The sequence below is a fragment of the Neomonachus schauinslandi genome, chromosome 1 (assembly GCF_002201575.2).
Source record: "Neomonachus schauinslandi chromosome 1, ASM220157v2, whole genome shotgun sequence".
Classification (NCBI taxonomy): Eukaryota; Metazoa; Chordata; class Mammalia; order Carnivora; family Phocidae; genus Neomonachus; species Neomonachus schauinslandi.
Window position 1 is genome coordinate 144,329,180 of NC_058403.1, and position 27,471 is coordinate 144,356,650.

At 51.3% G+C, this 27,471-nt stretch overlaps 1 protein-coding gene across 1 annotated transcript; it reads right to left on the minus strand.

Moving 5' to 3' along the window:
- Positions 1 to 5,091: 5,091 nt before the first annotated feature.
- On the minus strand, positions 5,092 to 26,963 carry GASK1A (golgi associated kinase 1A). Its single transcript, XM_021678721.1, has 5 exons — positions 26,934 to 26,963; positions 22,206 to 23,501; positions 7,136 to 7,258; positions 5,911 to 6,014; positions 5,092 to 5,302 (listed from the first exon to the last, which is right to left on the minus strand). The coding sequence occupies exons 1-5, from the start codon at positions 26,961 to 26,963 to the stop codon at positions 5,092 to 5,094; spliced, it is 1,764 nt and encodes a 587-aa protein (XP_021534396.1).
- Positions 26,964 to 27,471: the final 508 nt, after the last annotated feature.

A 27,471-nucleotide genomic window follows, 5' to 3' on the forward strand; every position in this document is an offset into this window, starting at 1 on the left:
AAACAAGTACAAGAATGTTCAGAGTGGCTTTAATTGTATTAGCCGAAAACGAGAAATGACCCCGATGTCCTTCAGGGGGTGACTGGTAAACAAACTGTGGTCTCTCTGTACCATGGGATGCTAACGAATAAAAAGGAACAGACTATTGGTAAAAACAACAATTTGGCTGGAGCTCAGAGGCGTTACGCTGAGCGAAGAAAGCCACTCTCAAAAGTTTACATGCTGTGCTATGCCATCTAGATACGTTCTCAAAATGGCAAATATTGTAGAGCTGGAGACCAGATGTGCGGCTGCCGGGGATGAGGGTGGGAGAGAGTGAAGGGCTGGGTGTGGCGGGAGGGTAGCAGGAAGGAGATCTTTGCGGTGCTGGGGCAGTTCCGTATCTCGATTGCCGTGGTGGTTAATGAATCCCCAGGTGCTAAAATGACGCACAGTATGCCAATGTCAAGTCTGTGGTTTTGGAACTGTACCGTAATTACGTAATTACGGAAGATGCAACCACTGGGGGAAACTGGATGAAGGGTACACAGGACCTCCCAGTACTGTCTTTGCAACTACTCTGAATTCATAATTATGTCAAAATGAAAAGTTAAAAATCCTTGGGAGGATGAGAGGCGTGGGCTCCGGGCTGGGCCCTGAGGAGCAGTTCTGAGAACTGCCTGGCTACGGAGGCTCCTACTGGAGCTAGGGGTCCAGGAGCCAGGAGCTGAGTTAGGGTCCCAGGCTCACGATGCCAGGGTCACTATCCCAGCTCCTGCCACACTGTCACAACCACGTCAACCATCACAGAGCTGGTGACCGAAAATAGCTGAGAGGTGCACCACATTCTCCACCTCTCTCCTTCCAACTGACCCCTGAGTGCATCCAAATCGTGGAATCCAATCTGCGTCCTGAGCCTGGCTGGGCCCCGCGAGGGAGTTTAGGTAATGACATGCACAGCTTCCGGGCCTGGGCCCTGCAGGAAGCCTTCCTAGGGTGGGCAGGTGGAGATCGGACGACCCAGTCCCAATCCCACGTGCACCGAGTCACCCACTAGGACTAGATGTGTCTTTGTGTGGTGACAGAGCTTCCAAGTGTGCAGGGCAGAGAAGGAATGCCTCCAGTCCTTCCCAGCACAAAAGTCAGCGAGGTGCCTGGGGTCCCACTGCCCCACGTGTGAGTGCGTGTGTTTTCAATGAAGGCGGCCGTCATGAAGACAAGGCAGTCAGATGTGCAAGAAGCAATCGCTGCAGGATCTGCCTTATGCACTAGCCTCCCCGGTCATGCTCAGTGTCACTCACCCAGACACGTGCAGGTGAGGCCTTGCTGCTTGGCGTTATGCAGGGTCTGCGGTAGAAATGATCCTCTGGCAAATGATCCTCCGCTGGGAAGACACACACACAAGAAACTTGACAAAAATCCATATTCTCACACCCATCAGCTTTAAGTGATTTACTTCATTTAGCTTGTCTCCTGGGCCTCGCACCGTGAGGTGCCCTTGACCTGTACTTCCCTCCACGGCCTGCACTAGGAACCCTCCAGAGCTCACCCCGCCTCTGCCTGCCCTCGGGGTGGGGTGTGCTTCTCCTGGCAGGCGCCCCTCAGAAAACCAGACACTCCCCCGAAATCACATAGGAGCTACGTCCTGCAGTGGAACTGTAGACACTAACAGTAGGAGCCTTCCTCAGATCACACCTCGCGTGTGCTACCTTCCCCACTGACAGGTAAGCCTGGCTTATCTTGGAGGCCAAGCCCCTCCCAGCCCCCCGCACCCCTGCCATCAAAGCCCACCGCCTCTTCGGCTCAGTTCCCTGGGCTTCCGTGTCTGCGTCTCTTTGCTGGATGCTGCCTCCTCCCCCCGAGGCCTCCCTGGGTGCACCTGCAGTCCGGCATGCCCTAGCCTGTCACCTGCCAAGTCCCCGGACGAACGCACGCCCCCACCCCCCGCCCCATGCTATTTTCTGACAGCAACTGAATCCAGCCTCTGCTGTGGTGTGGACTGTGTAGAACCCGACTTTCTACCTCGAGATGCCTTCCGCTCTGGTCCGCTTCCTTGGAGGCTCAGTGACTCTTCTCTCATCGGTTGGACAAGGCCAGGGTGGCAGAAGTTACCCCACCTCTTGCCCCAAAGGCCTCCAGCCCCTATAATACCCAAATGCCCCACTAGACCCACTCCGCAAACAGGCGTCCCCCAGCCGTGCTAACCAGAACCCCAGGTGGGCCAGGAGTAGGGAGCGTGGGAAGTGTCTTGCCCGAGCTGGTGGGTGAGCCTCAGGGGTTCAGGGGAGGCCCACCCACTCATCTGAAGGCCCTGGCTGAGGGGAAACGGTCTGGCAACGTTCACAGAGGTCTCACCTCCCACATCTTGTGCTGCCCCCGACACACTCAGGCAGAGCTCCTGTGAGCCCCTCTTGCCCACATTGCTGCCCTCACGCTTCCTGTATCCTCAGCCACGGGGACCTTGCTCACCAACAGAATGCCAGGACACACACTCTGATGGCCAGACGACATGTGTCTCCAAACATCTGGGACACGTGGCCACCAAAGCATGCCGCACACATGGATTGCTTCCAAATTCTATATTCTGCGTGGAAAATCTGCATGAGTGAATGAAGGTAAGAAGGAAGGATGCTATAGCGGTGGGGGCAGGGGCTCTGGAGTAAAACGGGCCTGGGTTCAAATCCCAGCTCCAGCAGTTACCTGCTCTGTGACCTTGGGCAAGTGACTCAACCTCTCTGTGCCTCTGTTCCCTGTTCTGTCAAATGGGAGCGGGGACGCCCACCTCCTGGAGTTATTCCGAAGGTTTGCGATGAGGAACACGGTTCCGCTCTTGGCACGGTGTGGGCCATCGGCTGTATTCACTTCATGCCAGGTGGTGCTCCCCAGGTTCAGGGGCAGACTCTGCCGCCCCACCTGTGTGGCCTCGGGCAAGGCGCTCCCTCCCCAGCCGAGGTTCTTCATCTGTAGAGTGAGGATAGTGCAGCCGGCATGGTAAGGCATTCATGAAATCACCTGTATAAAGCCCTTAGCGCCATGCCTGGTTTGTAGTAAGTTATCACAGGTCTGGAATCCCATAACCAAACCCTGGAGGCCAGAAGTCATTCCGAATTCTGAATTCTTCAGATATAGAAAGGTAATAAGGTACCTCTCCATGTGTAACGCTACACTCTCAGCGGGGTCTGGGGTTACCCCCAGTCACTGAACGCATTGGCATTTCGGCACTGAACTGTATGAATATTCGAGCTGAGTGGGACGAGTTTTGGCCCCGAAGGTAGGAAAAGGCGTTTGATTTTCAGAGCTTGGGGATTGTTGCAGTTGCATCTAGAGAGCTGTGAACCACTGTTACTATCAGCAGCCACTCCCCTTTGGAAGCACCATCATTTTCTTTGCAGCAGCCCTTTTGGAACGAAGTACAAAGAAACACGGTGGGGCCTGGGGTGAGGCGAGTCAGGCAGCATGGTGGCTGGCAACTGTGCTGGCTTTACCAGACCCTGTGGCCGGCCGCTTTCTGAAGGACTGGCATGCAGGTGAGCAGCCCCCGCACCGCACACCCCTCACAGCTCTTGCCGCATCCCCCCGGCCAAAGCCTCTTCAGGTTGATGGGAAGGTCCTGATTCACCACCCCCAGCTGTTTGCTTCGCTGGGCACATCCTTCTTATTCCAGAGGCAATGGCTGGGGGAGGCAGAGGGCAAGCGGCGCACCCTGTGGCTGAGAGTGTTCTTTGAAAAGGATAGAAAGTGGCTGAAGTTTCAAGTTCGTAGGAAAGACCCAGTTCAGAGACTGAGCTGACTTTCACGAGCAAAGAGCAATGGGCAGGGAGCCAGATGCGTGTGACTGTGCATGGCCGGGGTCGAAGTGTGCAGCTCCACACTCCAGGGAATCGGCCCTGCCTCATCATCAGCTCTGAATCCAAAGGGACTAGAGGAGGAGAAGCTGTCCGAGTGACCGCGGAGGACAGTGGGAGCCCTTTCATGGGGGTCCCGGGCTCAAGACATGATCAAGACAACTCCTGCCTGGGCTTGAATTCTGACCCTCCGCCTACGAGCTGGATACCCTTGAACAAGTTCCTTAACCCCTCTGGGCCTCATCTGTACACTGGAGATGCTAATAATCACACGTGCCCGTCGGGGTGCGGTGAGGGTACATGCTTTGATCCACGCAAACCACTGTCACAGTGCCTGGTGCACAGTTGTCGCTCAGGAAGTGTCATTACGGCGGGTGCTCAATAAACCTGTGTCATCTGCTGACCACGCAGTGGCCCGGGCCAGATCTGAACCCAGAGCTCCTTTGTTCAAGTCCAGTCCTCTGAAAACCCAAGTAGACAAAATCTTAAGGGTCCCTACATTTCAAAAGGCCTTCTGAGGCAGAAGGGAGGGAGGGGAGGGATACCTGTTGAGGAACAGCCCCGTGAGAGGCCTGCGCCCCCGGCTGGAGCCACTTGGGGCTGAGGAGCAGCCCAGGAAGCGGGGGCGGTCAACCGGGGAGTTCTGAGGACGTGTGCAGAGCTGGGCTTGCTGGAGACTGGTCTTTGCCGAGTGCGCTGAGCAGAGCGCTGGGCCCTGTCCTCCCGCGCCCTGGGTGGTCGACGTGCGCTTGGCAAGCTGGGCGGGGCCACACACTGTTGATGCGTCCACCTTTCTGTGCTGAGCGGACCTGCTCACATCAGGGCACACAAGTGCTTGCTGGAAGCTTGGGGGTTTGCCTACTGACAAGCTTCTGGCTTGGTGTCTCTGGGGGGGAAACCACACACACACACACACACACACACACACACACACACACACGTCCACTCTACATGTGCATGTGGGATGCACAACTTCATAGTATCTGGAGCTGTTCATAGAACATTGTTGAATATATTTATTGGTGGAAGGGAGTAAACAACCAGAGCTGAAAAGGCAGAAAGGAGGGTGGTTAAGATGGAAAACCCACCACCCACCACCATCTTCACTGTCCCAAGAAGGTGGGACATCTGGGACATCCACGGTATCCTCTGGTTTCTTCTGGCTTTTCCCGTTTGTCTTCAAGTTGGGGGAACCCGAGAGACTGTGGCCACCAGGATGGGTGCTCACCTAGTCAGGTGGTGCCGGGAGCGCCGCCAGCGAGGCAGCTCACGAGGCCTCCTCCCTGAAGAGGGTGAGGTTGTGCTTGCGGACGTGCTCCAGCAGCACCTGGCCTCGCCGCTCCAGGGTCCGGAGCACCTGCTTCAGTCCCTGTCTCCCGCCCTGACTCTCCCAGAACACGGGGTCCATCCACAGGGACTTGAGCAGCATGTTCTGCAGACACCCTGAGGCAAGAACCTGCAGGGCAGACTCAGGAAACCTGGAGGCAGGTCCCCCGGGCCCCAGGACAGAAGGGAAAAGCAAAAGTGATCTCAGAAAATGTCCGGGACGGGTGAAGCCAGATGGCCAGCAATTGCACGGCTGGCAGACCTGGCACAGTCGTCCTGCTGAGTGCCCAGGGCCCGCCTGCTGGCTCGTTATCAGAGAACCCTCCCACCTACTCTCCTGCAAAAGCAGACGGGACGGGGCTTCTGGAGGGGTCCCCCATCCCACAGAGAAGCTGCCGGAATCAGCTCTGCTATCCCAGGTGAAATGCCAGGAAGAGCCCTAAGAAGGCCGAGCCGCCTGCCATGAGTGAGCAGGGCAGGCAGGCTCCCCAGGCTGGCTCCTCCTCTGGGGCAAGGGAAGGGCTAGCCTTCCCAGACCCTAGCAGGCTGCCAGTGCTCTGCAGGGCCAGGAGGCCCTCTGGATATTGGGGGTGCCTGCTGGCTGCGTCCCCCAGCTCCCCACCTCCTCCCAGGGCTCAGATCCAGCAGCTTTTGTCTCAGGCTGCGGACTGCTCGGGAGCATGAGTCAAGGTCGCACGGTCTACAGCAGGGCTATTGGGCCTCAGTCTCCAAACCTCCATCCAATCCCGCTGACCCTCACCCAGCGATGCCCTCCAGCAGCCGGAAGTTCAGCTTGTCCTCAGGATGCTGAAGGTTGCCGGCATTATCGATGTAGACCAGATGGGATGGATCACTGCTCCGGACCTCAAGGAAGAAGATGGACAGGGACAGAGGTGGGGAAGGTTGAGCCTAGCTGGCACCCATGGATTCTGTCAGGGTTAAGGGGCTTGGGGGGCCCTGAGCTGACAGTCCCATGATGTGGTGTGGCTGGGAATGAGAGTCCGTGTCTTCCGCTCCCTACTCCCACCCCCGTGCACCCCATTCCTATATATTCTCCAGGATTCCCTGGTATTTTCCCATAATTCTCTCCATCACCCTGGCTTAACTTATGAACTTTTGCCTCCAGGACCCTAGCTTTCCCTCTCTCTCTTTCTCCCCACCACCCATATCAGGGATCATCTATTTCTTGATGCCTACTGACTCCTCCCTCCAAAAACTGCTGTCCTAAGAGATCTGTGAAATAGCTGCCCCCAGGGGTGAATGATAGATATAAAAGCCTTACCTCTCCCCGGGGTGACTGCCTTTTACCAGGGAAGAGGGGAGTAGGCTCTGAGGACAGGAGATGGAGATTTCCTACCACCCAGCGGCTTCATGAGGCAGCCCTGGCCTCCGGGCTGGTGTGGCCTGCCTGACGCTCAGCCCGGAGCACCATGCTACCCTCCACAAGCAACTGGCCAGGGGAAGGCGTCCAGGACATTAGGGTCACTGGGGGAGAAGATACAGTAGCCCTTCCCGAGGGTGGCCCCTTGTCCCGGTCTCTGATGGCCTCAGCTCATCACTTCCCAGCCTGGGCTCTACTTTGCACAGCCCAGTGTCCCTCGGATCAGCACCAGCCCATGGGCTATCCTATAGGAGGGAGCCCTGTCACTGCCACCGCCCGGCCCGTTCCAGGCCACAGTCCCCACGTTGGCTGGCAGGGTGGGGGCGGCTCCCTAGACACACAGATGTCACACCTGCTTCCGGGTGCCCTCGGGGTTCCCTGTAGACCCCTCAAGGGGACAGTGGAGTGGTCCCACCTCAGCCACACTGGCAAAGCCCCACCGGGGTCAGTTTTATGTATGGTGGCTTCCTGGAAACATTATCCAGCCAAAGGCTCCTGCTGCTAAAAAGAGCAAGGCCGGGAACCGCCCGTGTCCCGTGATCTCTGCAACTCCGGCAGGAAGGCCGCAGTCTGGGTGACAGGTGACAGGTGACAGCGGACGTACCAGGATGTGGACCAGCCGCAGCTCGCCGGGGTTGCGGCATTTCTCTCGGAGCCTCTCTTCCACGCAGGGGTCCGACGGCTCGGGCTCGAAGCCACAGCAGGAGCGGTCTAGGCGGTCATGTACCTGCGAGGACACCCAGGCTGTGAGGGGTGCGGCTCCGGGCCCGCCTCCCCCAGGCCCAGCACTCAGGCGGCCTGGCCCCGGTGGCGGGGGGGGGGGGGGGGGGCGGTGGTCATGCTGGGGGCAGACCTCCGTGGCTGTGGGTGCTGGTCGGCCCGTTGTGAGGGAGCTTCTGCTCTGCTCCTCCAGCCAGCTCGCCCTGCACCCCCGGAGCTGCTGGCTCACGCCTCAGGCCAGCCTGGATTTCCACCGGTACCCACGGCTTCCCCTGTGGCCCTGCCCCGAACTCTGGCCTGAGGCCACTGGGCCTCCTGGTGCTGAGCATCTGTCTACCGGCGGAAATCCACACTGGACTCCACTTTTCTTTAAGCAGCCAATGCTACAGCAAGGATTCCTCCCCTCTTGGGAGCCAAACGTGATTTAATGACCCTCTAGATAGCTCTTCCAACCCTGCGGCGAGGCCAGGATCGAAGTCAGGGCGGGAGGAAGGCGCTCCCCTCCCGGGCTCGGTTTCCAACGGAGGGGAATTCTCAAGCGTGGTGTGGGGTCAATTCCGAGGAGCTCTGCCTCCCACCCCCTACAGACACACATGTAGCTCACATACATGACATTTTAGAGGGTCATAGGGTTCTCATAATAATATATCCCACTCACCTGCTTCCAGTAGCTTTCTTCCGAAGGAAGGAGTTGCCGCCTGCCAGTCAGGAATTAAATAGAAACATGGATCCGCCCCAGCCCTGACCTACGTGAGGGCAGCAAATGCAAAGAGATCCAGAACGGAGAGGCCTAAACACAGAAGTGGCAGAGTCCTCTGGGGTGGGAGAGGGAGGGTCTTGCTGTAGGGAGAAAGGCAGGAAAGGGATAGGTGAAGGGGGAGGTGGTGTGGAAAAGGTTGGGATGTGCCAGGAAGTGGAGGAGAGAGAGGGTGAGGGCGGGGGCAGGGGGGAGTGCCCGTCACAGGGTGGGCGAGCTGGAGGAGATGTACCCTTTCTCCTCGTAGGAAGGAAATTTGGTTTGATACAATACCTGGAGGGGTGCTAACGACAGAAGGTGAGATCTCCAGAGGTCTGGGTGTGGGAGGACTTGCTTTGCTTGGGACAAGAGGAAAAGTCCGTTTGTTGCTGTGGGAGGGGGAGGAGAGAGAGGAGAGGAAGAGAGAAGTGAAGCAGGGAGCAGCGGGAGGCTGAGGGCGTGAGATGTGCCCTCCGTGACCCCTCCATCCTCCGGCAGAAGTGGCCACCCTTGTGAAATGCTTGCTGGCCTTGGGAGAAGGGGCTGAGCTTTGAGTTCAGGTTTGGTGTGGGGCAAATCAAGGCATGTGAAGCAGCCGTCAGCTGCCTGGGATTTGCCCAAACCTAGGAAGGTTTCCAGACCCTCCTGGGTTGTGGGACCTGGGGTTTGAGTCATCTTAAATCCCCAGGTGGTGTCAGGGTCACAGGAGAGGGAGGACTCAGGGGCCCCCCCGCCCCCCAAAGAGGATGATGAATCACACAGGTGCTAACTCTCAGGATGCAAAGGTAATTCACTAACTAAAAAAGCCCGGTGTGTGGAAGACCCAGAATGGAGACCCAGACCCCACCTTTGCAGAATGGCTAGTCTAATTTAGGAAGCCTGGGAACACCACTGGAGAGGCAGGTGCCAGCCTGGGAATCTAGAAATGAGCTCCAGGTAACATACTGTGGTTGGGGCAACTGTCCAGGGAACAGAGGGAAGAGAGTCAGGGTGGAGGTGAGTGAGAGTCAGGGAGAGGGAAGCAGGAAGCCAGATGGCACCAAGCTGGTGAGGAACCCCACAGAAAGAAAGGGTCTGCTTCCTCTCTCAGTCCTTGGGAACCTTCTGTGATTCTGCTCTACCACGCGGTTCAGCTCTGGCGGGATCTGGGGCCCCTCCCTCCCCCGTGGTGGTGGTGAGGATGCAGAACAGCCACAGGCTTACAGCAGCGATCATTTTAATCTGATTTTAAAGCAATGACTGTCTGTCTCTCAGAGATACATGATGTGGTATGATGAGAAATATATTTGGTCTCTGTGCCCTGATCCTGGCACAGAGCTCCCCAAACCTTTGGACTTTCCTGAGTGATTCCCAATGAGCCCCTTGGACCACATCCGTGTTTATGCTAATGAGATGATGCAGGGGAGCCTAGATAACTTCAGAATGGGGACTGGGCACCAGAAAGACAAGGGAAGAGAGGATAGGAACTTTTAGCCCCGCCTTCCAACCTCCAGGAAGGGTAGGTGAGCTGGAGATTGGGTTATAAAAACTCGAACAATGAGATTTGGAGCCCTTCTGTGTTGGTGAACACATCCATGGTCAGGAAGGTAGTGTATCCCAGCTCCACAGGGACGTAAGCTCCTGTGCTTGGGGTCCTTCTGGACCTCACCCAATATACCTCTTCATCAGGACGTTCATTTGTATCCTTTATAATAAACCTGTAAATGTAAGTAAAGTGTTTTCCTGAGCTCTGTTGAGCCATTCTAGCAAATTATCCAACCTGAGGAGGGGGTCGTGAGAACCCTCAATTTATAGCCAGTTGGTCAGAAGTGTGGGTAGCCCAGGACTTTTGACTGGTATCTGAAGTGGGACAGTGTTGTAGGACCGAGCCCCTTAACTTGTGTGGGATCTGACATTGACTCCAGGTAGACAGTGTCAGAACTGAATTGAATTGTGGGAAACCCAGTTGGTGGTGGAGAATTGGTGTCAAAACAAAACATCGCTCAGATGACCACCACCATGACCACTGCCATCCTCCCTAGCTCATTCACTCCTCACTGCAGCTATGCAAGGGAGATGCTATGATCCCATTTTACACATGGGGACACTGACCCCAGACATACCCAAGGTCGTTCATGTAAAAGTAATATAGCTGGGATTCGAGCCAAGGTCTGTCTGGCTCGAAGGCCAGCTCTCTGTGTTATCCTGCCCTGCCTCCCCGAAGACCAGGAGCCAGTTACAGAGGTCAAATGAGGTCTCCATCGTTACTCTTCATGAGATTAATTAATTTGGTTTCACCCTTGCCAATTAAGGCTAGAGAAGAGCTTTCAAAACTATGAAGGAGGAAGGGGAAGAATGAGAAGACACAGGGCCCGTCATCCTCCATGACAACAATGCAGCCGCGGCCGTGGTGGTGTTCGGATGGTCCATGTCTCTCTTCTGTGGTCGCTGTGGTGACCAGCCAGAGCCAGCACCACGATCCTGCCTCCCTCTGCCCACCGGCACAGCCACCCCTCTCCACAAATGGGGCGAGGGGGACGATCTGTCACCTCCAGGATGCAGTACTCATTAAAGCCACCCCCCCGGTCCACTCAGCCCAGCTCAGCGCCGGCCAAAGGTCTTGCTCCATTTCCATATCCCTTTGTAGGAAAACTCACATACGTTCTGAGGATATACAGAATTGATCTCCTCCAACACAAACAAGAAAATAACTATGGTTCAATCAATGTCACAAAACTAGACGTCCAGGAATGAGAGTGTTAAACAGTCCCCCCAACTACTGTCTCAAAACACGTTCTGTTTTGCAATAGTTCAACACGGAGAACCACATCGGGCCTAGACCAATCACCCCAAACAGGCTGAGGGCAATTCTGTGAGGCCACATTAGGTAGTATTTCCGGGGGCGGTGGGCCAAAGACACCCGCAGGCGCTACTGAGACCAGTGCACAAAGCCCAGAGGACCAGTCCAACTTGGCCAGGGTGGCCAAAAGCCATCACCCTGTGCATGAAGTGAGCCCATTTACAAGACCCCTGACGTGGACCATCACTGCTTTGGCTGCCTGGGCTTTGGATAACAACAGTCACAAGTAACAGAAAAACCTGATTCAAAACGGTTTCAACCATAAGGAAAATTAAGATCATCTGTGGCAGCAAGTCCCAAGATAGGGCAGGCTGGAGATTTAGCAGCTCCTTATTGTCATGATAAGGACTCGGGTTTCTTTCTGCTCTCCACTCACCACCCACGATGTTAACATCCCAGTGTTGTCTCTAGAAGCCTGCAGGTGGCCGCTGTGGGTATGTTCAGGTCCAGAGAGAAGGAGAGGACGAACGAGAGAAATAGAGACAGAGAGACAGAGGGGAAAGGAACCTCTCCTCCAAGCACCTTCCCTTTAGCCTGACTGGACCAAATCAGGTCATACACATCCCTGGACCGGGAGTGCCAAGTGGAGGATGGTGATGCACTGATCCCTGGACCCAGGAATGGGCAGAAGGTGAATCAAATCAGGGCTCTGTGTGAAAGTCTACTTTAGCTGCAATGTCCTCACTCAGGCTACTAATAAAAGCGTTGACCAGGACAGGGCTGAGGATAGAGCCCTGCAGCTTGCCTCCAGAGACCTCCCAGGCTTCCGACTGGTCTTAAACCCACTTGAGGCCTGTACCATGCCCCCCTCCACTATGTCCTAACTATATGACCTGAGGAAGTTATTTAACCTCTATACCCCTCAGTTTTCTCATCAACAAAATGGGGCAGCGATACTCCCCTCCCGTGGGACTGCCCCGAGGCCCACATGGGGTAATGATACCTGTGAAGCAGGGGGTGGTTTTTGTGGAAGAGCCTTCTGTGGTGTCTGCCCTGGAAGCGACAGGCCCAAAGACCTCCAGGAATCTCAGGGACTCCCCCACCCCCACACACACCAGGAAGCCCCAGCCTCACCCAGTGCTACAGGCCAGAGAACCAGAGTCTGAAATATGGGAAGTGTTACAACAGGGTAGCCATGCTCTTCTTGTGGGTACATCCAGTTTCTGGACAGACATCACCTGCTGGGTTCTCTTTGGCCGGGAGAGTAAATGCCAGGGCAGTTCCGGCAAGACTGACACAGTGACTGCTCTGGATTTCAGGTTACGCCTGACGCCCAGCCAGCCACGCCCCCTTCCTCCTGCCAAACCCTTCCCGACCCCAGCCATTCTGGGCAGATCTCAATTTGTAGCGGCATCTATTTCCAGAGGAAGCCACAAGGAATACTGGCCCATCCAATATTCCTGGCTTCTCAGACTCTACACCCATTTGAATGTTTAACAGGAAGAGCCTGGCCAGGCCCGGTTGCCAGTTTGATTATTTTGCCACACCGTCTGGTTATTTTTCTTCCACCGAAGAGAAATTCAATTTCCAGCAGCCAAACAAGACCAAGATTAAGTTTCATTCCCACATTCCTTCAGGATTTGATTTTTCCCCCCTTTTTGGAAAAAATGAGCGGTTACCAAGAAAAAATGATAGACCTTAGCAGTTTTGCTTTTCTGACCCACCCAGCAACATCGCATGCTCATGCTGTGGACTGAAGTTTTTGTTCACTTTTACTTAAGGCGTTGTAAAGCCCACTCGGTGCTTTACACACGACAACCCGTTTACTCCCTCCCGGTAGCCAAGAGGTAAATACCATTATTATCCCCACTTCAAAGATGTGGAAACTGAGTCCCAGGGGCTTCCTTCCCATGTGCTGAAGATCCCATGGCAAGGAAGCGGTGGTGCCAAGACTCAAAGCCGAGCAGTCCGGCTCTGACCGGTAAGAGGGGCGGTGTGGCCGGCACGTGCTCTGTGGTGCCAGAGCTTCCAAGTTCCCTGCTGGCAAAGATGCAGACATGGTTCGGTCTGGGCCCCGGCACCCCACACTTGCTTAGCACAACCAGAGACTTAGTTGAGGTTTTTCTGAGTGAAAGAATGAGTGAATGGAGTGCGTGGCTGGCTGACAGCACAGGGACTGTGATCATTTAACCCTACCTCCCTGCGCAAGATGCCCACACCGGAAGTATCCAGGGGGAGGCCTGGATTTGTGGCCCCCACACAGGACATCTGGGTGAGATAAGACACTGCAGTCTGCCAAGGAGGGACAGCAGGTCCAGCTGTGGGAGAGGGGAGGCCTGGGGGGAGCCAGCACAGGGTAGGAAGGGTGGCCAGAGTCCCCTAACTGACCATCAGGCTCCTGGGCCAAGACAGGTTCCTCACCCCGTGCCTGATCTGGGTCTGGTGGATTCTAGAAGGACCGCTTGCTGTCCCTGGTGGCCCATACCCCCCGTTCAGGGACCTTCTCCCAAGCTGGGAGCAATCACAGGCCTGGGTCTTTCTGGGTGGAAAGGGTGGCTCTTGGCAGGGCCGACTCCCTGCCTGGTGATCAGACTGCCACAGGGTGGCAGCATCTCTCTCCATAGAGGGGAAGGGTCTGGACACTGCATCTGCCCCAAGCCTGGGCCCAGAAGTTGTGGCACCAGCTTAGGATGCGGGTGAATAGACTGGCTAATGGGCTTTGAGGAGATGCACTGAGAAGAACTAGATCTTATCTAAAAACACATCTGTAGATCGGTCTAAAATTTTAACATCAACACAAAAACCACAGCCATGAAAAGATAAATTCACCACAGCAAAAAAGTTTCCAACCGAGAAAGCTAGGCTGAGTCACCGTTAGAACACCTTCCACAGGAGTCCCCACATAATACATCAGAGGGGAAATACTGCTACTTCTTCCACGGATACTTGAAAGGAATTTGATAAAATTTTGCATCTATTGCTGACAATAGAAATTCTTAATACAGCAAGAATAATGAATAGTTCCTCATTATATCTTCAGTCAAAAACTAGTATGATGTTTAATGGTGAAGCAGCAGACACTGTCCCAAATCTGTAGCAACAACTCGTGTCCCTCAGCCCATTAATATTTTCCATTGCCCTGGAGCAGTCAGCAAATGTAATGAGGTGAGAGGCAATGAGAAGACAAAGTGCATTCATTACAGATGAAATGCTGGTATACTCGGAAAACCCAGAGGATAAGCTGAGCAACTGTTAGAAGCAATACAAAGTTATTGTGTGGCCAGTAACCACATTAATACAAGAAATAATAGCCTTCATGCAAACTGGAGGCTACTGGCCAGAACATATAATGGAAGAAAAGATCCCATTTTCAATGGCCACAGGAAGATGAGCGGGACCCGGGCACTTGGAGGCCACTGCCCCCTCCGTGATCCTTGGAATGTGGGTTCCGTTTGCCTTTCCTGCTCCCAGAGGCTGCCCCAAGGTCACAGCCTGGAGATGGTGATGTGGTGATGAGAACATTTGCACGGTATACGTGACTGAACCCAGTTGAGGCCTCTATATAAACTTCTAAGTTTGGTAGGTGGGTGCAGAGATCCACCGTCTTGCGGCGGCCCAAGACAAGACAAGCCTCGTATATAAGTTCTCTTTGTTTATTAAACCTCCCTCCTACCAACCTGGAGTGGTCTGCCTCTTTCTTTGGTCTCTCACTGCCCTCTCCTTATAGGGGCCAGTTTCAGATTACACCTGAGAAGGTCCAGAGTGGGTTGCGAACCAACAATATCCAATTCTTGGCTAGAATGACTTCATATTTTAGGATGTAAATTCTCTCTATAGTCCACACAAATTTAATTTGATCCCAATTAAAATCCCAAAAGGACTTGGGAAGAAGAAGTGACAAGCTGACTCTAAATTTCTTACGAGAATAGTATGCAAGACTATCAGGAAAATTCTAAGAATGAGCAATGAGGAAGACCAAGCCCTACTGGTTATCAACATAAAATATAAAGCACAGCAATTAAAACTGTGATTCTGGCCTATAAATAGGCAAAACCTTTACTGGGACAGAAAAGAGTCCAGAAATAGACCAACATACATATGGAAATGAGCTATATGGGAAAGGCAACATTTCAGATTGGGGAAAAGGTTGATTATTCAACAAATGTGTTGAGACATGTGGGTTGCCATCTGAAAAAGAAAATCGTTGTTTTGCATCTTATCTCTTGCTCCAAAACACCTTCCAGATGGATCAAAGATAGATGAAAACATATGGGAGACTTTTAAAAATAACCTTGAAGTGAGGATGGCCTTTTAAAACGTATACTAACCTAGAAGTCATAAAAGAAAAGCTTGATAATTTTAACAACATAACATTTTTAAAATTTCTGCATAGCAGAAAAACTATAAACGAAGTTTAATGACAACCAAACCTGAAATATTACAGGACAGTCAAACAAAAAACTAATTGCCTTCACCTGTAAAAAGCTCTTGAAATCATTAAGAAAAAGACCAACAACCCAAAAGAAAATGAGCAAAGACTATGGACAGACAAAGAAAGAACAAGTTAAAAAAATCCAAACAGAGACAGGACTAGGGTGGGGCTGAAGAAACAGGGAGGTGCTCACTGTCCAGGTCATGCAGGACAGGCGCTACACCTCCTTAAAATGTTGGCACCTTGGGCTCATAAATTTGTTTTCTATTGCTGCATTGCAAATGACCAGGGGCTTAGTGGCTTCAAAGAACCCATTTATTATGTCACAGTTTCTGTGGGTCAGGAGTCCATCATATTTTGGCCGGGTTCTCCACTCAGGATCTCACCAGGTTGAACTCCAGGTGTTGGCCAGGGGCCGCGTCTCATTGTAAGTCAGGGTCATCCCCTAAGCTCCTTCAGGTTGTTGGCAGAAACCATTCCTTGTGGTTGTATGACTAGGTCCCGGGGGATCTCAGGATCCTCCTAGAGGCCTCCCCTTCCACCAGGTAGTTCATAGCATGGCTCTTTGCTTTCTGAAGCCAGCAGGAAATTCTTTAGATACTTCATCTCTTTTGAAAGACTCCCCTGATTAGGTCAGACCCATCCAGGATAATCTTCCCTTTGGTCAACTCAAAGTTAAATGATTGGTAAGCTAATCATTGGAGTACTAAGCCATCGTATTCCCAGGTCTCACTCATACTCAAGGGCAGGGGTTAATGCCAGCAGGGTGGGAACTGTGGGGATCATCTTAGAAGTCTGTTCCTCATACCTCACCCTGATCAAGGTCCTGCTTTAAAATATATGTAAAGATACTCAATGTCACCCTTTAAACACCCTTGTCCAGGCATGTGTTTCAGTCCTCCATAGTTAGCTGCACCATCTGTGAAATGGGGAGGAACACAGCTCCCATATCTTAGGCCTGTTGTAGGACTTAAATGAGTTCATGTGTGTGTTTTGGGTCAGACATTGCCGGACAGGTGTAGGCACTTCATAAATGGTAGCTACCCTGATATGTCATGTCTCTGGTTGGAAGCCTGAAAGGTCGGCAGTGAACACAGATCTGAGATCCTCTCTAACTGACAGAACACCTGATGTCCCAGGAAGACTAAACCAGAGGAGATACACGTGAATTGAAGCCATAGATTTGGACTCAAAATAAGGAATGTACGCAGGATCACAAATAACTGAGAATAGGCTCCTTGGGAAGGAAATGGGCCAGTCCCACCCAGAAAAGACTCAATAAATACTTTTTCTAGGGCCAGTTAGGTACAGCAAAGAGGGCAAGAGCATGCACTCTGTGGCCAGACTGCACTGGATGAAACAAGGCTGTGACTGTGGGCAAGTTCCTTAGCTCTTTTAAACCTCAGTTTCCCCATCTGTAGAATGAAGCTAAGAATATTTTCTTCCTCCAAGGGCTGTTAGGCATTAACATTTGAAAAGTGCTGAAACAGTGGTCAAGGACATTGTCATCTGTCCTGGAAGTGTAAGTTAATTGACAGCCAGAATGCAGGAGCAGGGCAAATGTTTTTTTCCACCTCTATGATTCTATTCTGGACCCTATAAGAAAGGCCTATAGAAAGCTTTGGGATTCTTTTCAGTTGAGAGGAAGAAGTGGTGTTCGAGGAAGCAAAACACAGCAACATCTGGACAGGATATCATACAGACACCCTGGAAGTTCATTCATCGCTCATTCATTCATTCATTCATTCAACAAGTGTTTATCTAGGACTGAACCAAGAGCTTGGCTCTGTGCTAGGTGCTGAGGATGTGGTGATGAACAAAACAGAGACATATGATAAATACATAAATAAATAAAATATCATATACTGTGCTGGGAAGCAGAAAGGGACTGAACAGGATGCCATGAAAGAGAAAGAGAATAACAATGAGGGGTGGTCAGGAGAGCTGAAGCCTGGGGAGGAGGAGTCAGAAGCAAGTCCAAGCAAGAGGCCCTGCACGGGAAGGAGCTGGGTGTGTTTAGAAACTGACCAAGGCCAGGTGCCAAGAGATGGGGCTAGGGACAGATCCTTGAAGGTCTTAGAAGAACATGGGCCCTTAAAAAAAAAAAAAAGGAACATGGGCCCTTGAAGAACCTGATATTGGGGGCACTGGGAAGGCCTTACCTTATTTTAATGGGCAAGTGTGACACGATCTGATTTATGATCATAGAAGTGTGCACCGGAATCCTTGACTCAGGGTCTGCCTGGGGAAGTCATCTGTAAGGAGACTGGATTGGAGGGGACATAAGTGGAGGCAGGGAGACACATCAGGAGGCTGTTGTGTTAGTCCAGGTGAGAAAAGATGATGACCTGGACCAGGATGGTGGCAGGTGAAGCTTCCTGGGATCTCGACTCTTAGGGATGTGAAGGCCCTTCATAAGCAGAAGTTGCAGAAAGACTTTCATGAGCCAACATTACCAGCTCCCAGTCTGTCTGAATTCTCCACATCTCACCCACCATCTAGCTAATCACACGCCCTCTAAGAGGAAGCACAGTGTGAGAAAAGAGACCCCTTTAAAAGAGAAAAAATAGCAATGTGCCCAACCCCCCAGCACTTCCTGCCCTCACTCTGGCCTCTGGGTCGAAGGCCCCTTTGGGTCCCAGGCACAACTCCTCTCAGGCTGGATTTGGCTTACAGTGAATGTGGTGATCATTAGCTCTTCCTGACCATGGCTTGTCTGTGCCTCCATCACCGTCCCAGGAGGAGAAGGACTTTCTACCCTTTACCAGAGTGAATGCAACTCTGGTTGCAGGTGGCCCCCGACATTGAGCAGAGTGTTGTGAGCCCCACTCAACAAACACACATACACACTCTCCCACCCATTTTGTCCACCTGAGTAGAACCAGCTTCTCACTGATCTATTCAGAAGTGGTGGACCCTCTCTTGGTCCTACTTCTTCCTATGACGCAGCCTAGATTGCGTGGGATGGTACCTACTCAAAATTAGTACTTTATCTTTTCGTAGAGAAACCAGTTTATTAACCGAGAGCACCGTCCTGGTCCTACTGGCCTGCCAAAACCTGCTCTTGACTTAACTCGTTAGGAGTTGCAGATGCTGTTCGTACCCCACCCGACTCCCCCGGCACCCACTATTCCTGTACATACCAATGGCTTTCCACAACGAGTGCTGCAGGTCTCTGCCTTAGCCCCTCTCTGGCGGGAGGATCTGGGTTGGCTGGCCAGCCCCCAGGCCAGGCTACAAGTGCCATGAGGTCAATGCTCTCACGAGCAGTCTCAGCCACTGCCAGTTGGGAGCTAGTGGGCAAATAACCCAGCTTTGGTCCTCAGGTGAGACAACTGTGGTCTGTGTTCTACACACTCCCTCAATGACCTCAGCAGGATTGAGCTCCCACTTGCCCACAGCAGTGTTTGGGCATCATTTGGAGTACGTGAGGGTGTATGGTTCAGGGGCATGGTATGCGTGTGTGCATGGCTATGGCATATGCGGGCACAGAACTTTCACGTATAAGTGTGCAATGTGTGTGTTTGGGTGTATGTAAATGATTTCATCATTGTCCAACATATATTTGCTCCTCTTCCCCTTCTAGTCTGAGCAGACGGTACTTCCCTTCCCTGACATTGACTTGCTTTAGCCAATGGAATACTAGCAGAAGTGACATTGGTGAAGGACTTAAATGTGCTTTAGCAGTTTGGTTGAGTTTTGGGGGCTTCTCCATTTCCCATGAGAAGAGTTTGCCCAGGTGCTGCTGCCCTTTCAGCCTGAGTTCCAGAATGAGAAACCAAGCAGACCTGAACCCAAACCACAGCTTGGAGCTAAGCTCCATTGAGTCCAACCGACCCAGAGACCCTGGAGCAAGAAATAACGAGCTGGCATTTTAAACCATTGAAATTTGGAGAGGTTTGTTAGCATTTCAGCAATCACTAACTAATACAAAATGTTAGATGGGATTTGCAAAGCATAGGGTATGATTTGTGGGGAGTACAAGGAACGTGTATGTGTGCGGTGCTTGTGTATTTTGTGTTGGGGAAATGCTATTTGTGATACACAACCACGAAAAAGCCAGGGTTTCTATTGGATAACACAAAACAAACGAGCAAGCACACCACAGAGTGGGCTGTAGATGGAGCGTGTACTCAGTTCCCGGTCAGAAGGCACCTCGGGCTCCTATGCGGGGAAACCCACATCCTGAAGCCTCGCCTCTCTCTGACTTGCTAGCGGCTTCTAGGAAGGCAGCATCAGCCAGACAGGGGTGTTTGACTTGACAGGTGTTCAGCAAACCAAGGAAGAGGTGGCACAAGGCCAGCCAAGTAGCATCTGACCGCACACCCAACCTGCGTGTGCCTTGGCTGCTGCGGCTTCCATCCCCACAACAGGGCTTGGCGTCCGAGGAAGGGTCCACACAGCAGCTCTGGGAGATGGACAGAGGGGGCTCTGTGTAGAACAGAAAACTGCTGTGTGCACATCAGCTGGACTGGGGCTTTGCAAGGAGGTGCCTCCGATCTCAAGGCTCCAAGGCATCCCTGCAAGAGTCCCCTTTTCCTGACTCAGTCATGACCAGCTGAATAGGAACTCTGTGATTAAGACGGTGAGTTCCGGAGTCAGACTGTGCAGGCTCTGTCTCCGGTCCAGCAGCCATGACCTTGGGCAAGTAATTTAACCTCTCTGGACTTTAATTTCTCAGCTTTAAGATAGGGATAAATATAGTATCTCACTTGTAAGGTTGCTATGAGGACTGGATGAGTTAATTCCTATAAAGTTTCGGGGACTGTGCCTGCTTATTATTGCATGCGCGCTACTCTCTGGGCACTGATGACACAGTCTTGCATGCGGAAACCACACAAGGTCAGTGTTATCATCTGACGTAGGCCAGGCTCCCCCAGAGACAGACCTTGAGACAAGGATTCAAGCAAAAGCAGTTTGTGTGTGTGTGTGTGTGTGTGTGTGTGTGTGTGTGTGTGTGAGCTGATCCAAAAACACAGCAGGAAGCAGAGATGTGAGACACAGAGGGTGAGCAATGACCCCTGTGAGTAATCAGGGCTCAGTCCTGGTAAGGGATTCTGCGAGACACGTGGAACACACAGAGCTACCCTAGCCAGGGAGCTGGGGCTTTTATACCCTGGCTCCCATCACTCACTGGAGGCTGCTTCTGGAAGTAGATAAGCAGCCTTCCCTGTGGTCTGAGAAACTCCTCCTTCCCAACCTGGATGGTTGGTCACACTTCCTGGCCAGCGTTAGCTCCCCAGCATCCAGCCTGTCACATGTCACCCAGAGCAAGCCCACAGAGGCTGGTGCTGGCAATTAGAAGCTACCACACATTGTAATGGTCAGACCCAAGGGGGTGAGGTCAGGATGTCCAGCCCCATTTTAGATGAAAGAAAAGCGAATCTCCGAGAGGCAAAGTAATCTGCTCAGTGTCACCCTGCAGGAAGGGGTCTGGGAGTGGGGGGTTCAAGCCCAGGTCTGTCTGAGGCCAAAGGCCATGCTGACCACTAGGCTCCACACTCCTCTTCCCACAAAGCAGCCTTTGCGCACACAGACTAGAGGAGCTGGAAGTACCTCAGGAGACCAGCTCGCCCACTGACTGGAAACGAACACGCCCCGGCTGACAGGTAGCATTCGTGGTTCTGGGGGTGGGGCCGTGGGCGGATGATAGGGAATAAGGAGGTAGGGCCTACGCCCAAAAGGTGGGCATGGCAGCCTCTGAAGCAGGCATCGCTACTCAGCCATATGGGAATGGACGCCCAATGTTACTAAACCATCCAATGTGTCAAAGGAAGCTGGATTTTTACAGGAAATCTCCAAAGTATTACATGTTGTCTAAGAATTTTCTGAAAAACACATTGTGAACCAACCCTGTATGGACCAAATACAGCCTATCAGCCCGCGGCTGCCTGAATCCTGTGCTGTGGCTCATCCACTCACCCCGGTCGGTGAATCTAAGGGCTCGTGTTGGTGTCTTTGCCCCAATAGACATCCCTACAGAAATGGGGGCTGGCTCAGTCTGCACTTGATGCACAACTCCACCCATTTTGAGCTTTTTTTCTTTTTTTATGTTAATTTCTGGCCACATTTCCCCACCTGTGTCCCCACAGCTGACATCCAGAGCGCAGGCCCCAGCCCAGCCACACTGTTTATAGTTAGTAAACAGTCAGCGCCTGCAGTTGCCCCGGTTAACCCTGTGCCCTGGCCGCCCAATCCTTCCCTAGGATCCCCAGAAACCCCAGGGTTCACTTCTGGCACAGCAGGGACCTCAGCTGACCTTGTGGCTGGAGTTCTTTCTCATTCTTCGGTGCCCGAGAATCGTCCCTCTATCCTCCTGTGTCTCTCCCTCTCCCCACAATTACTTTCTTTTTTAAATTAGGTAACAATCTTGAATCCTTGTTGATTCAAGGATATAATGTTATCAACAGTGATGTGCTGATAAATGTTTAACAACTAGAACTAGCTCTCGGAAATAGTGGGGAGTCCTGATTTGCAGCATTTGCTGACTCCCATGGTGTAAATGCTCCCACCCCGGCCACTTTTCAAGCTACCAACCTGACTGAATACGGAGTTGACAGGAGATGTGCAGTAGCTCCCCATTATATAATACTTACTATATAGATGCAAATAACTTAAAAAGTACAGATAACAGTAAAATACAGTGAAATCATTAGGAATTAATGAGTTCTGAGTATTTATTACCTTTTTTCTAATATAACTTATTATATTATTAGTTGATATTATCTCATTTTTAATAATGCCTGTGTTTCCCCACCAGGTCACAAAATTCCTGAAAATTCTGCGAATTGGCTCTTATTAGCCCATATGAGCTGATTCCAGCAAACCACTGGATGAATAAACACAGAGGCAGAAAAATAACAAAAACAGGTGCTTGGTGGTCAAAAGACAAGGATTGGAGGGAGAAGTCACCAACCATCCTCAGGAGGGCAATTCCAGGTTCTCAATTCATCCCAAACCCCACACTTGCCTTGCTCTCCACCCTCACCCTGTCCAGCCCCACATACCTGCAGCAGGAAGTCGAAGAGCGCCAGGCGTGCCCACTCGGTGTGGTGGATGCCCAGGCAGGGGGCCTGGCTTGGCCAGCGACAGCCATGTGCCAACAAGGCCTGGTACTGCAGCCAGCCCAAGGACAGAGAGTTCTGGTCATCCTCTGGGTCTCCCAGGTGCTGCACATCAGGCGCCCACCAGACGACGGGCCTGGTGCTACCATCCGTGTATCGGTAGGGCAGCAAGGAGCTGTGGAAGTTCCGGGCCACGGCAGGCAGGCTCCGGCGCAGCCCCAGCACCCGGTCCACGTGGAAGGACAGGACCTCCGGCAGGTCCCCAGGCCTTTTGATCAGGCCACAGAGCCCCTGGGAGCAGAGATGGCTGAGCCCGGAAGACATGTTCCGAAGGGCACCATCACTGGAGAAGCCGACCTGCAGCACCTGCCCATGGCCAGGGACCCTGGCTTTGCCCACCACCTCCCCGTGGGCCAGCAGCTGGAGTGTTTGCACATCGTGCTCCGTGAGCCATGGGGGGGCCTGCCCGCCGGTCCTCAAGCTGGTCAACAGCTCAGGGGTCTCGGCATCACACCAGACAGATTCTTGCAGCTCCGCAACAGAGCCAGGCCACCGAAGAGCCCCTGTAACTGAGGTGGGATGCCCTGCTTGTCGCTTACCAGTCAAGGCTCCGTTCCTAGCTCCCGGCAGATTCTTGCTTTCCACTGGGTGGGGCCGGAGGGTGAGTCCAACAGCAGCTCTCCAAGCCTGTAAAGCTGTCATGCCACGTCCTGTGACGGGGTCAGCCAGGGTGCCAGTCTCATTCTGTGCCTCTCCGATGGGACTGTCATGCCAGGGGGTACCCAAGTCTTTGCTTCCTGGAGCCCTGACCTCATCGTCCCTCAGGAGCAAAAGACGCGAGGTACTGAGTCTCAAATTTCTTGGAGAGGCCAAAGTAATGTCCCTCCTGACCCTCCCTGGATGCTTGCTGTCCTCTCCCAGGGACTTCCTGCTTCCGTCCACTGTCCCCCTGTGGCCTTTCTCCTCAGCACACACGGGGATGGAATTCCTAGGCAAGGGCCAGCCTTTCCAGAACCCTAGGTCTCTTGCCCGCTGCCTCCAGCTAGAGCTCAGAGCCTGCCGGCTGTGGGGGCCAGGGGCTCCAGTGACCTCCTGGGGCTCCATGGGACCCGGGTCTGGGCCAGTGGCTGGATGCTGTGGGAGGAAGCGGGTGACAGTCACCACAGACAGAGTCATCAAGAGGCAGAATGCCATCACCCACCGCCTCTTGCCACGCAGCTTTCTCCAGAGCCAAGATGCCTGGGGGACAGGATAGAAAAAGAAAGTTTGAGACCTGGGAAAACGTCAGACCCAATCCACAAAACAACGGGGACAGTGAACGAACATCTTAGGTGTATGAAGAGGGAAGAGACATGGAGTACACTTCGCGGCCTTCAAGGGAGGAACGGGCAACCACAGCCAGTTGCGCTCCTGCTTCAAAGCTGAGCTTGCTTTGCCTTCCAGGGTGGCCTTTGCTGATGCTTGCAGTCGGACCCGGGCTTCTCCCCCTCGGATAAACCGCCTTATGACACCAGTCACCAAGCGCCAGGAGTATTTCTTTTCACATCTGTCCCTCACCCCTGAGGGCTGGCCCCTCTCTTCAGCTCCATGTGAGCCCTAGGGCCCACTCCCTAGATCTCTAATGGTCTCCCAGACATGCCTTTCCCTTTTCCGGGGCACAAGGCTGCCCAGCTGCAGATGACCTTGCCCAGTCTCTCTGTGGCCATGTGACTCAGTCCTTGCCTAGGCACGTTTGCACGCCCCACTTGCTCACGTGGAAGTTGGATGCCCTGGCCTTTCTTAGCACACAGATGTGGGAGCACCAGCTCCGTGTGTGTTGGCAAGGACATACTCTGAGGCAGTGATTTTTAAACATGCTGGTCCTGGACCAGTAGCTTCGGTACCACCTGGGAACCTGTCAGAAAAGCAAATTCTCAGGCCCGCCCCCTCGCCACCTGACCCGGAGGTGCCTACGCTGCTGGGAGCCAGCAGGTAGGTCTACGTCCCAGGGCCGTGCTGCCCCGATCTTGAACATCCTGCTCGAGGCAGGGCAGGCTGGGGACCAGTGTGCTGAATAGCACTGGGCAGCTCAGATGAAGGCAGGGTTCTGATTTCCTCCCTCTCCAGTCGAGGCCCCCAGGGCCACAGGGCAGGGAGACAAAGCCTAGAGAAGATCTTCCTCGTAGATGTGGGCTAAGAAAACTTGGATTTCATCTGGAATCCCTCTCCTGCTTGCTGGAGATGGGCTGGAACAATGGTTTTCAAATCTGCCCAGAGGGTTCCTTCATGGTCTACCATGGGGTAAGGGTTTAGGAGAGGACTTTTGTGCGCTCTGTATCTCCCTACGCACACATACACACAAATACATACACATAAATAAATAGACACATACATGCACATGCACACACACACTTCCACCAAAATAGCTCTGTGTTCTTTCACTAGGTAGGTTTAGCCCATTTATGTCACTTGATATGCTATACATCTTTAGTCTGTCATTAAATTTTACGGCATATTTTTTGTATTTATAATTTGGAATTGTTTCACTATGTTTTCAGTTACCTTTATTTTGTTTTATGGTGTATACCCTGATGCTTGTATGCCCTTAGTTGTCTAGCTCTTTAAATAGTCGTTCTGAATCCCTAGTAAGAACAATCATAAAATGAGCACCTGTCCTCTTCCTTGTCCCCTACCATTCTTCTGCTATTCAATATTCGTCACTCGCCTTGTCATTTTAATGTTTGCCTTTGTACAATTAAAGCTGCCTACATGTCTACTGTATCTGGCAGCTTTACATGATATTCTTTGGTTCTCTGCTCTTATTAATGAATAGCATGTTTATTCTTTCTCCCACCTTTTCCCTGATTCCCCTTCCAAATTTGTATATTTGTGTCATTTTTATATTGTTAGAATATAAAACTTGTACATTCTATCCCTTTAGTCCAATACTCATAATTGTTCAGGTCTTAGCCCTTCAGTGAAGTACATTCTTTGCATATTCCTGTCCCTTTTGCCCTGGTTTTTCATTATTTCTTGGTTGACTGAAGCCAAAAATCCATAATTTTCTCAAGAAGTGCTCACGGGAACAAAATTCTCTGAGTTCCTGCATGTTCAAAACTATTTTTCTACAGCATTCACACCGAAGGAAAGTTTGACTAGAAAGAAAATATTTTGGCACAGTTTCTTTCTCCGAATGGCTTGTGGGTCCTACTCCACTGAATAGAAGGGACCTTTTATCCTGCCTCGTTGCCGTAAGAATTCTTTCTTTTTCTTTACACTTTTTTCCTGGCTTTATTGAAGTATAATTGACAAATAAAATTGTATATATTTAAAGTATATAACGTGATGATTTGATCTGTGTATACATTATGAAACGATCACCACAATCAAGTTATTTAGCACACTCAACACTTCACATAGTTACCTTTGTGTGTGTGTGTGTGTGTGTGTTGAAAATGCTTAAGATCTACTCTGCAAATTTCAGGTGTACAATATGGTATTATTAACTACAGTCACCTATTGTACATTAGATCCTCAGAACTTACTCACCTAATAACTGGAAGTCTATATATTCTTTGACCAATGTCTCCCCATTCCCCCTGCCCCCTCCCAAGCCCTGGTAACCACCGTTCTACTCTCTGTTTCTATGAGCCCAACATTTTTTTTTAGATTCCACATACAAATGATAACCATATAGTACCATATAGTATTTCTCTGTCTACTTTCTTTCACTTAGCAAAATGCCCTCATGGTTCATCCATGTTGTCACAAATGGCAGGATTTCCTTCTCTTTTTTTATGGCTGAATAATATTGTGTTGTGTATATATACATTTTCTTTATCCATTCATCTATCAGTGGACACTTAGGTTGTTTCCATATCCTGGCTATTTTGAATAATGCTGCAATGAGCATAGAAGTGCAGATGTCTCCTTAAGATACTGATTTCATGTGCTTCAGAGAAACACCCACAAGTGGGATTGCTGGCTCATCTGATAGTTCTATCTTTTAGTTTTCTGAGGAATGTCAGTGCACAAGGGTTCCCCCTTCTCCACATCCTCGCCAACACTTGTTATCTCTTGTCTTTTTGACAAGAGCCATTCTGACAGGTATGATGTGATCTTTTGTTTTCTTTGAAGTCCAGTGATGTTAATAGAATATATCTCAGTGTTGACTTTCCTGGGTCAATTTTTCTGGGTGTAATCTACCTTGTTAGAAAAGGTAGATTTAAATATTTTATTTCACCAAAGTTTTCTTAGACTAAATATTAAATATGTTTTCCATTCCACTATTTTATTTTTATTTTTTCTTTAGGCTCTTTAATGACTTATGTGTTGGATCTCCTCTGTCTGTCCTGTGTATATCTTTCATCTTCTCCCTAACCCTTTCTAACCATTTTCATTTCAGTTCGTTCGTTTTTCTTATTTCTATATTCTATCTGGCTGATTGTGTTTTCCCCAATATTCATTCACCCTTGTGTACTTCCGAATTTCTACCAAATTCCTATTAATTTCTACTTTCCCTTATTTCTTTCCAGCTCATATTTTACTTCTTCCTGCTATCTTACCATTTTTTCTTGAGTTCTTGCATTTCTCTTTTGTAGTGTTTCTTCATAGAGGTATTTTCTCATTAAGCTTTAAAAATCCATAATGAAGCGATTGTTCAAAAATTTCACCTATTTCAGGGTGACTGACCTTAATCTGCTCATAAACTTTGCTGTTCATTGTTCCCTTTTTTTCTTACAGTGTCTCTGCGTGGATCCTGAACTCCTTTTATGAGTTAGACAAGTCAGTTGAAAGAGGTTCCTATAGAGGGGCCTGAGTTGAATTTGAAATCATGACTAGGCTGCTTCCTGCAAATCTGGCTTGTGATATATCATGTATCATGTATCCTCTCCTCTGCCTCAAAAAAAGGAAAAAGGAATTTGCATTTTGTCTTCCATTCTCTTTGTTGGTTTCAGATGGTTTCCAGGAGACGGTGGCAAGAATGCTGAGTTTATGTGGCCATGTTCATAGTAACAGGCCTTAGTGGCACATTTTTAAGAGGAAAGGAACATACCCTTACAGAATGCAGTGACTAGGCCAGGCCACAGAACAACCAACTTTTTCCAGCTTCTGTGGTCCGCAGCCACGGCCCCCAAACAGCTCTGGGGGATCCAAGAGTTTTGCTATACATGTTCACAAGATCTATTCACTAGCTTTGTGGGAATTGAGGGCTGCCTCCAGGTATGTC